The sequence below is a fragment of the Mytilus trossulus genome, chromosome 4, assembly GCF_036588685.1.
Source record: "Mytilus trossulus isolate FHL-02 chromosome 4, PNRI_Mtr1.1.1.hap1, whole genome shotgun sequence".
Classification (NCBI taxonomy): Eukaryota; Metazoa; Mollusca; class Bivalvia; order Mytilida; family Mytilidae; genus Mytilus; species Mytilus trossulus.
Genome location: NC_086376.1, coordinates 12,028,466 through 12,039,778, shown reverse-complemented (window position 1 = coordinate 12,039,778; position 11,313 = coordinate 12,028,466). Strand labels below are relative to the sequence as shown.

The following is an 11,313-nucleotide window of genomic DNA, read 5'->3' as shown; positions in this document are numbered from 1 at the left end:
TATTTGGTGTGTGGAATTATTGTAAGGAATATATGTTCATTTGACTGATCCAGGCATCTGACCTTGACCTAATTCATATGGATCATTGATAATAATAATGTGAGGTTAATGTGATTTATTTAAAAGACTCAGTATACAACAATATTAGGTCTATAGAATCTTTGTATACGTCTGCCTGTGACAATTTCATGAGCACTGCATATACGTCTCCTTATTATTAGTTGTTGGGTAAGGTCTGAAGACATCCAACATGAGGTCATGGATTCTATTAAAGGAACGAAGAAAATTTTATGCAGTATGGGTTTTGCTCATTATTTGTTGAAGGCCATACGTTGACCTAAAAACTTCTGCGTTGTTTTGGTATTTGCATGGTAGAGATATGTCATTGGTAATCATATCAGGTCATTGTGACGAGACATATATTTTATAGCGCAAAATTAATAGACAACGGATAAAAGTGAAATGGTGTTAAGAAAAAACACCTGCACCTATATTTTATTGACTAAAATATTCTGTTTTATAATTTGTTCTATAATTTCCAAAAGTCAACCTTCTAAAGCCTGTAACTCGAAAATTGCCTCTAATGTTGCCTATCGGACAAATAATCGTATTTTACAATCTTAAGAGGAATAATTATAGTTGTTTAACTGGTGTTATCTGTGGTCGATGGATACCTATAGTTGTTCAAAATTTGTTATCTGTGGACGAGGAACAATAATTATTATAGTTGTTTAACTGTTGTTATCTGTAGCCGAGGAATTATTATAATTGTTTAACTCTTGTTATCTGTGGCCGAAGAATAATTATAGTTGCTTAACTGCTGTTATGTATCTGTGGAAGAGGAATAACTACAGTAGTTAAACTGTTGTTATCTGTGAACGAGGAATAATTGTAGTTGTTAATTTGTTGTTATCTGTGAACGAGGAATACTTATAGTTGTTTAACTGTTGTTATCTGTGAACGAGGAATAATTATAATTATTTAACTGTTGTTATCTGTATAATTATTGTTGTGTAACTGTTGTTATCTGTGGAGGTTGTTGAACAAATATCTGTCAATATGTCTAAATGCACCATCAAAAAGCTGTAAAAGAAGTGAACATAAATTTACATACAAAAATTTAACTTGTCTACAAGTTGCTTTTTCAACAGTTTGATTGACAGCTGATATGCATTAAGATCAAAAGAACGAGAGAATAACTTCAAGGGCATACAAATGACGACTCAGAAATAGGAAATTAAATAGTTTGAATATTAATTATCATACTGTTCGAATTTGTTGGATTTATTGAATTATTAGAGCTTATTCAATTAAGACGAGCGCAAACGAGAATTCAGAAAAGGGATGACGCGCGCTTTGTACACCAATCATTATTAATATAACAAAGCAAAGATGATTTCAGCTTTTGGTCATATAGCTACTACTTATTAGGATATTGCTCATATAGCCCCTAACGTTTCTACGTATTGTATCTACTACTTATTATAGGATAGTGCTCATATAGCCCCTAACGTTTCTACGTATTGTATCTACTACTTATTATGATAGTGCTCATATAGCCCCTAACGTTTCTACGTATTGTATCTACTACTTATTATAGGATAGTGCTCATATAGCCCCTAACGTTTCTACGTATTGTATCTACTACTTATTATGATAGTGCTCATATAGCCCCTAACGTTTCTACGTATTGTATCTACTACTTATTATGATAGTGCTCATATAGCCCCTAACGTTTCTACGTATTGTATCTACTACTTATTATAGGATAGTGCTCATATAGCCCCTAACGTTTCTACGTATTGTATCTACTACTTATTATGATAGTGCTCATATAGCCCCTAACGTTTCTACGTATTGTAGCTACTACTTATTAGGATAGTGCTCATATAGCCCCTAACGTTTCTACGTATTGTATCTACTACTTATTATAGGATAGTGCTCATATAGCCCCTAACGTTTCTACGTATTGTATCTACTACTTATTATAGGATAGTGCTCATATAGCCCCTAACGTTTCTACGTATTGTATCTACTACTTATTATAGGATAGTGCTCATATAGCCCCTAACGTTTCTACGTATTGTATCTACTACTTATTATAGGATAGTGCTCATATAGCCCCTAACGTTTCTACGTATTGTATCTACTACTTATTAGGATAGTGTTCATATAGCCCCTAACGTTTCTACGTATTGTATCTACTACTTATAAGAATAGTGCTCATGTAGCCCCTAACGTTTCTACGTATTGTATCTACTACTTATTAGGATAGTGCTCATATAGCTCCTAACGTTTCTACGTATTGTATCTACTACTTATTCTAGGATAGTGCTCATATAGCCCCTAACGTTTCTACGTATTGTATCTACTACTTATTAGGATAGTGTTCATATAGCCCCTAACGTTTCTACGTATTGTATCTACTACTTATAAGAATAGTGCTCATATAGCCCCTAACGTTTCTACGTATTGTATCTACTACTTATTAGGATATTGCTCATATAGCCCCTAACGTTTCTACGTATTGTATCTACTACTTATTAGGATAGTGTTCATATAGCCCCTAACGTTTCTACGTATTGTATCTACTACTTATTATGATAGTGCTCATATAGCCCCTAACGTTTCTACGTATTGTAGCTACTACTTATTAGGATAGTGTTCATATAGCCCCTAACGTTTCTACGTATTGTATCTACTACTTATTATAGGATAGTGCTCATATAGCCCCTAACGTTTCTACGTATTGTATCTACTACTTATTAGGATATTGCTCATATAGCCCCTAACGTTTCTACGTATTGTATCTACTACTTATTAGGATAGTGTTCATATAGCCCCTAACGTTTCTACGTATTGTATCTACTACTTATTATAGGATAGTGCTCATATAGCCCCTAACGTTTCTACGTATTGTAGCTACTACTTATTAGGATAGTGTTCATATAGCCCCTAACGTTTCTACGTATTGTATCTACTACTTATTAGGATAGTGCTCATATAGCCCCTAACGTTTCTACGTATTGTATCTACTACTTATTCTAGGATAGTGCTCATATAGCCCCTAACGTGTCTACGTATTGTATCTACTACTTATTCTAGGATAGTGCTCATATAGCCCCTAACGTGTCTACGTATTGTATCTACTACTTATTAGGATAGTGCTCATATAGCCCCTAACGTTTCTACGTATTTATACATTTCTGGCGTTCAAATGTTTATGCTAACACGTTTCTGATGAAGGTACATCATGAAAATAAAATCATTTAAAGTGCCATTTCATAGTTTTTATAATAAAGAGATATTATACAGTATACTTTTCGCACCTTTTTTTCGTTCCTCCAAATTAAAACCAATGATCGAGTATGATACTTACATTGTGTTTACCACAAGTATCATCTTTGAACCATTTCTCTAAGTCTTTATAAACTTGTAGATGAAAGGGTTGGTGTAATCTATCACACAATCGACAGAATCCACTGTACATCGATGAGACGGCCTTATATGAACGTTTCCACTCGTAGAACGAATCATACAAGGACTCATTGTTGCTAACATTTTTTATATATTGTATTGCAGTTGTAAGATTTTTAAAATCATAAATATTTATATATGAGTAAGGCACAACATGGCCGTTGTTCTGGTGCTCTTTCCAGTTTACTATAGGAATGATATCCTGCAATAGTGAGCTCCAATATTTTTCTGTGATGTAATCTCGACAGTATCCATTTTCAAAAGCAAGTCTGAATTTATATCTCTTTATCTCTTTAGGATCAAGACAATAAAATTTGTCGTGGTAGTCACATTTTAATTTCTTACGACTACAATGTCCATATACATCAACCTGAAAGTGCTTGGATAACTCATGAATAATTTTATAACGTCTTGCATCGTCATGGCAACGACTGATAACCGCCATCATGTCCTTTGTGCGGTTTTTATAGTCAACTTTACTGTTTTCGACTGGTTTTACATTGCTGTTATTTACATAGTAACCATAAGGATTGAATATAGTGGAATAAGTCCTGTAGGACATGGTCCAATTAAATATTTTACCCCACCAATTCATATTACCCTGTATCAACGTTGTTGGTTCCAAAGTAAACAAAATCCATGGTTGTTTTATAACACGAAAAGGCGGAAGGTCTTTCTGGTTTAAATCTCCATGATGGAATAATAAAGCATCGGCTTCCTTTTGACGTTTTCTGTCCGATGTCACTTCACATTGTTTGTTACAAGTCATGAATCTTTTCCTAATTTCACGTTCCCAGTGCATACTTTTAAAAAACGTAGTCCACAAAAGAACAATCCTTTTTGTTTTATTTAGAAGTACCGTGTCGTCATATATTTCTAGGTATTGCTCATCTGTATTGTAAAACTGACTGGTAGCGAAACTTGGTAAGAGGGTATATGATTTGTCCAGATAAAACAATATGATCGTTGACATGATTATCGCAAATACGAGATAGTATGTCTTGTATCTACAAAATATGTTACAACAGTGTTCAGACCATCTTGTCATTTTAGTAAATATACATTTATAAAGCAGATTTTTAGAACTTTATGGTTCTGTGTTATTTAACTATCAACCGTAAACATATGTGTTCCGCAGTCATCAACCATTCTTGGAAAATTTATGTTCCTATATTGCATACACGGTAATGTGGTCTTCCTGTGCAGGACTGTAAAACACAATATAAAATAGACAACAAAATCACAGTAAACACGTGTATTTTTTTCTAATTATAACCCCGTGAATTTCCGGTATAAGTCCGTGAACTTCGACACGGGTTACATTTTTAGTCTGTAGGTCTATAATAATTGACACTATAACTGCTTTAAACGCAAGACCGTATACTATACTGTATATATGTTCCAGACCGTATGAGTATTTGGACCGTACGCGTAAATGTACGGTCTGGACCGTATGCGTAATTTTTTCAATATACGCATACGATCGGACCGTACGCGTACGGTCTGACTAATATTAAGAAATTGGTCAAGTTTATTAGATATAAATGTATATGACAGATCAACTTGTGTCTCAAATTAATATTAAAAGTTCAACAGTAATTGACATAAAAACTAAATATTCTAACTATTTGAAAAATTTACGCTTGTAATCTGTTAATCTACTGTATTTAATCATTATTTGCAGCCCAGTATGGTCATTAAAATTGAAGTTATCGGAAGTAAACATAATGTGGGAGGACAATTGTTTCCGAATATTTATGAAATTTACAAAAAAAAATGAGAACGCAAAGGAACATGTATGAACACAACATGTAAATCTAAAAAAAAAAAAATGTTCTTTGTAGAAGCAAGTGTCACCTTGGGCCAAAGTAACAAAACAGAATTCACTGATATACAATTAAACAAATATCTAATTTCAATTGTTAGCTTATTCACTTTACCCATGTAATTGTAATGATAACACTTTATATAAATAAATATATAAAATTAAGATTTTGATAAAATGTTAGTTTGAATTTAACCAATATGATCGCAGAACATGTATGGTCAGCTGGACCGTACGCGTATACTCATACGGCGGCCGACCGTATGCGTATGGTCGGACCGTACGCGTATGGTCGGACCGTACGAGTACACGTATACGGTCCGGACCGTACGCGTACGGTCCAAATACTCATATGGTCTGGAACATGTACAAATTTATTAAGTTTACAGCTTGAAAGCAAGGGGAAGACTGTCCCATCAACAGTTTCCAAACAAAAAGGTTATAAAAACAGTATAAAAGGCTCTTATAAAATATAAATATAATTGTCCAATGCTATGTAATAATAATAGGATTATTGTCCTCCGGCTAAACTTTATAAAAAAAAATGCTTTTGTAGTTCGAGTGTTAGATACATGTTTCATCTTTCACGCTTTTGACAGCTATCGGATTAAGTTGCAAAATAGTAAATCTATAATCTCTTTGGGTATTTGAAATATAGGAACATTATATTTAAGAAAAAAGAAACATTTGAAACCAGAAATATTCAACTTAAAATTAAATTGAGAAATATTCAATTTAAAACGAGGGTTCATATATATAATTCAATTTAAAAGAGCTGGTAGTAAGCTTGGATTATACATTGTTATACAGCTGACGAAGGTGAACATTTTGTCCTACCTATATTAACATTTTATATGTAATGTTGAAGAATAAGGGTTATGTTTCTTCCAATCAGTGCAGAGATCAAACGGGTTTGTATTAACGGTACCATGGGAACACTAGCTGACAGTATAACCAACGTCTGAATGGTTTCATCCGGGTATTTAATACAACATATCCGATAATCAATAATATGTTAATAAGTTTTTACTAACCTAGTCATCGATTTTTTGGATCCATAAACATTCGTTTTTTCCGTAAACTGCCTGATAGTTCAGTTTTTGGTCAAGTTATCGCCGTCGAACAAAAACATACAAACATAATGACGGAGAATAACCTACACACACACACACACACACACACATGAAAACAATCAACACCTTTTGATTCTTTCTATTGGACAATCGTGCAAGTACAATCAATATTATATCCGGCCATTATCAGTGTATATAAAGTGCGAATTCAGCTAGTTCATTTTCACTGTCATATGCGGGTATGTCTATTGTAGAATAAAGGATCATGGGAAAACTGTATTTGTTTACGTTTTGAAAATACCAAATTGATTGATTTGAAGGAAAGTTTTTACATATTTTCATTGTGAAATGTCTTTATTATGTACAAACATAGCATTAAATTTCAAATAAGTGTTATAAAAGCAACATAATATAGCATATCGATTATTGAAAGCGATCCATTTTAACTATAGATGCGATGAATTATCACTGTTAGTGCAGTCATTTCTGATATGGAATTTTCGAAGATGCGAGGAATTTTTATTGTAGAATTATGTGATAAATGCACTTGAAACAAATGAAAAACTTAGTTGATGACTTTAGAATTTATGATAAATGTATTTTCAAATTAAAATACAAACTCCTCATTCATTCTTTATCAAATATATAGCTTTTCAAACTTGTAACAAATGTCATATTGTATTCTTCAAATTACGTTTTTCCTTGATTTAAAAAAAGAATTAAAAGATATTTGTGTATTTTTTTGACGGTATGTGACATAAATCATCCACAGTCATTAAAACATGAAATGTGAGGTGTGTGGGCGAACTTTTTTGTTTGCATTGGTACGTGAAGTAGAGCACCCTTGATGCAAAAAAAAATATCCGTAATGGACAGCTCGATACCAGAGGAGGATTTAGGGGACAGGGGGTTGCCCCCTTTTTGGGAAAACATTTGGTTACTTTTATATGGAATCACTGGAGCGGGCTCCCTCTAAGGCAGTCATTGGACCCCTACTTATAAAAATTTCTAGATCCGCGAGTAGATACTACAACAGAGGTCAAACAATGCACATCAAGTTGGGTAATTGTACACGACATGCATGCTACAATTCATGTTTGATGATCTTAGACCCTTTGGACCTCTATGTAGGCTATATTATGGTAACTTGGTTAAAAATCCCCAAACTGGATTCAAGGTTAGATTCAGCATGTCAAAGAACCCCAAATATCCATAAGGTCTTTTGTCTATAAATTTGGAGACCACAAACTTGAAAAAGGGACCAAAAATATAAAAATGCATGCATGGGATACATTTGTTATTGAAGGCATGACTGTAACAATAGGATGAAGATAAAAAAAATATCTTATTCTGGGGTCTCATTGGTGGGGGGGGTCTGATCCCTGATCCCGCTTACTGCTTTGTTAGATTTCCGTATCCCGCTTGTACTATGTAGTTTTCATTTTTTGAAATTTTCCGTGTCCCGCTATACTTTATTTCTCGTTTTTACGACACGATCATTTGATTTTCACGTGTCACGCTTACAAAAAAATCGGCTTACCCAAACGCGACCCATTATTCTACTCTTTTCTGACTCATATTAAGCCCATTATAAATATATTTAAAAAGTGTGCACGTGTTTTTTTATCTTTTATCCCGTCTCGTTTCGGTCTGAGCCACAGATAGATAAGATGTTATATGTGACAATGAGACAACTCTCCATCCGAGTCACAATTTATAAAAGTATACCTTTATACGTCAAAATACGGTCTTTAACGTGGAGTCTTGGCTCACACCGAACAGCAAGTTATAAAGGGCCCCAGTGTAAAACCTTTAAACGGGAAAACCAACGATTCAATCTATATCAAGATGTACGTAATTAGTGGTGAGGTGTCATGGAAATGGATAAAAAAAACAAGGATATGGAAATGGATAAAAAAAAACAAGGATAAAGATCTCTATACGATTTATGAGAAATTAAATTGAATACCATTGAAATAAATGTTATTTCTATTGAATTTATTTAGAGTGTTTTAAAACCAAACTTTCCTCCGTAAGTAAAATTTTATCAAATCCGTCTCTTACTCTATCTATTGTTTGCGCAAGTCGGCTAAATTACGGCTTTACAGCTAATTTCCTAATGAATGTAAAGCAAAACTTTGGTTGACTTGCTTGCTTAGTTTGTATAATTGTTTATACAAACTTTGTAAATAAGATTGACATCTTTAAACAATATGTATCGACATAGTTTAATTAACCTGTATTTATATACTTATTATATTTGAGTTAAATTGGGTGTTATCATAATGATTGTACGAAAAAAAAGCAAGCACGCTAACTAAAGTCTTGCTTTACATGCTTAAAAAAATACGCTGTAATAGATGAAAAAATAAATATATCATACAGTGAAAATGCGCCGCATATACAATAATGATGAATCGCTCTACAGTGAAAATGAAAGTATCATTATTCGACAGTAAACATGATTCGCATAAAGAAAGCATCATAGTGGATTTCAGTTCAATATGAAGAAACTGAATGACAAAACCTATTCTACGTTATACAACTTTAATAATTGTGTTGAAATGAATATTTTTACTGCAACAACATCTTACCTGTTAGTTATAAAACACTTGCACGATCTGTTCGTGAAATGTCCTAAATATTCACCTATTTTGGTATATATTTCACAGCTTTTTGGATTTAGGTGCGAAAAAAACCCGTTCGCATCTCATACTTTGTTTTATTAGTATTATGTGTTTCTTAAGATATACTTTTTAACTAATTTTCTTCATTTTCTTCAAAAATAAAAGAAAAGTCGTCTGTTTATTTATCATTCTACATCAAAAATTTCTGGCATATACAGTAAAAATTATAGTTTAGGATCCGCACTTTACATACACTGATTATGTAATACCATTTGTTTGAATGAATTTTTATAAAGAGACAAAATGTATCATAATGAGACTAACCCAGCAATCGAAGATAATGCCTTAAAATGATTTGATGGGTTTCATGTCAAAAGTGCAGCAAGGAAGCATAATAAGATCTAAGCAGTATTATTTGTTTTACATCAATGTGTATATTTTTAATTATATAATTGTATGATATGAACTATGTTTACTTAATAGATATGAATAATTTACTTATCTTCAATACTGTAATGCCACATCTTTCACATTTTCATTGATGCATTCCATGTGTTTTATTTACTGCTGTTCACTTAAATGTTCTTTTAGTTGTGCCCCCCCCCCCCCCCCCCCCGTGTTCCCTATCTTAACCTTACCGTCTCAGCTGGCACTGATATATATACATCCTATTTAAGTTCCGACGTTTAACCTTAGAGTTTGATTTGAAATATATTTGAATCTTCGTATAAAAATGATTTAAAAAAATAAAAATTCTCGGATCATTTCACAATATATATATATATATCCATGGCATAATTAATGCACCGTATCATATTTGATTTGTTATTATGCCTTCTTATAAACTGTTACTCGCATGATATGTCACGGTGGTGTATACTTAATGATTTGCATCGTAAAACTAAGTTAAAAGATATTAATAAAATAAAGTAACCCTCAATACGGGGCGCCGAATGGGACTCTTGTGGTTTTGTACAAAATTCAATTCTATCATTACAAAATCATTTCTGTCTTACTTAAACTATGTGATACAGACTTGTTTTATGAGAACTTCAATTTTGTGATGACAAAATTCATTTTTGTTAGGACAAAAGTCAATTTTGTCAAAAAGGTTTGCAAATATAAACTTATTTGCATACACAATTGACTTTTGTTACCATCTTATGGAAATTAAAACACAAAAGTCAATTGTGTGAGACAAGAGTCAATTTGGTCTCCAAGATTCAATTTTGTGAGACAAAATTGACTCTTGTGAGACAAAATTCGGCGTTTTGCATTTGCGCCGATTTTTATTCAAAATTCACTTTTGTTAGACAAAATTCAATTTTGTCATTTTTGTCTTACAACAATCATATATAGTATGGATATTGAAAGAAAGGATATTTAATTGAAGTATGGTTAGTGGAAGAAATGTTACTATATTTGCATTATGGATAGTGAAAGAAAGGATATTAGTTACATATTTTTAATATGAATAAAGTGAAAGCAAGGATACTATATTTGAAGTATATGGATAGTTTGTTAAAGATAAATACCGATAATGTTTTAAACAAGGAGGCTTAAGCCTTTTTTGATAAAAAATATATATATTAAATAGAAATACTTATCTTACCTATAATATTACGTTATCGTTATGAGTCCGGTTAAGTCTATATGATGTGTTTTCATCTGACCACTCGTGGTTATCTCGCGACGAACGGCGAAAACTTATATTTATGATTATTGGTATTCACTATCTTCTACTGTAAATCTCAAAGTTCATTTGGGAGCAACGAGATATTCAATGTTATTTATAGCCTAACATGGTTAAGTGTAAATTTATCAACGTTATCTTTAGCAATTAGATTGGTTGTCGACAATGGTATTTGAATGATATCTTGTTAGAAAGGTTTAACATACCGGACGTATGTTTCAATATTTTGTCAAATTACAATGTTTTAAAAAAACAGTGTATGTAAAGTGCGGATCCTAAAATATCATTTTTACTGTATATGCCAGAATTTTTTTATGTAGAATGATAAATAAACAGACGATTTTTTTTATATTTTTGAAGAAAATGAAGAAAATAAGTTAAAAAGTATATGTTAAGAAACACATAATACTAATAAAACAAAGTCAGAGATGCGAACGGGTTTTTTTTTCGCGCCTATATCCAAATAGCTGTGAAATATATACCAAAATATGTGAATATTTAGGACATTTCACGAACAGATCGTGCAAGTGTTTTATAACTAACAGGTAAGGTGGTGTTGCAGAACAAATATCCATTTCAACACAATTATTAAAGTTGTATAACGTAGAATAGGTTTTG

At 32.4% G+C, this 11,313-nt stretch overlaps 1 protein-coding gene across 4 annotated transcripts; it reads right to left on the bottom strand.

Annotated features, from left to right (window-relative positions):
- Window positions 1-10,786, bottom strand: LOC134714692 (alpha-(1,3)-fucosyltransferase fut-5-like). Of its 4 annotated transcripts, none has more exons than XM_063576171.1 (3): window positions 10,615-10,786; window positions 3,380-4,685; window positions 1-1,083 (listed from the first exon to the last, which is right to left on the bottom strand). In XM_063576171.1, exons 2-3 carry the CDS (start codon window positions 4,523-4,525, stop codon window positions 1,024-1,026), a joined length of 1,206 nt encoding a protein of 401 aa, XP_063432241.1. In that variant the 5' UTR covers window positions 4,526-4,685; window positions 10,615-10,786; the 3' UTR covers window positions 1-1,023. The 4 variants fall into 4 exon arrangements, with proteins under 4 accessions (XP_063432241.1, XP_063432243.1, XP_063432242.1 ...); XM_063576173.1 differs by having other exon boundaries at window positions 3,380-4,484; XM_063576172.1 differs by lacking the exon at window positions 10,615-10,786 and adding an exon at window positions 6,337-6,659 and having other exon boundaries at window positions 3,380-4,484.
- Between the last annotated feature and the right edge of the window lie 527 nt (window positions 10,787-11,313).

Coding starts and splice junctions, on each gene's coding strand:
- LOC134714692 (XM_063576171.1), bottom strand. CDS start 4,525: ATGACAAGATGGTCTGAACACTGTTGTAACATATTTTGTAGATACAAG. Junction 1,084..3,379: donor ATACTTGTGGTAAACACAAT/GTAAGTATCATA, acceptor CTTCTTTTACAG/CTTTTTGATGGTGCATTTAG.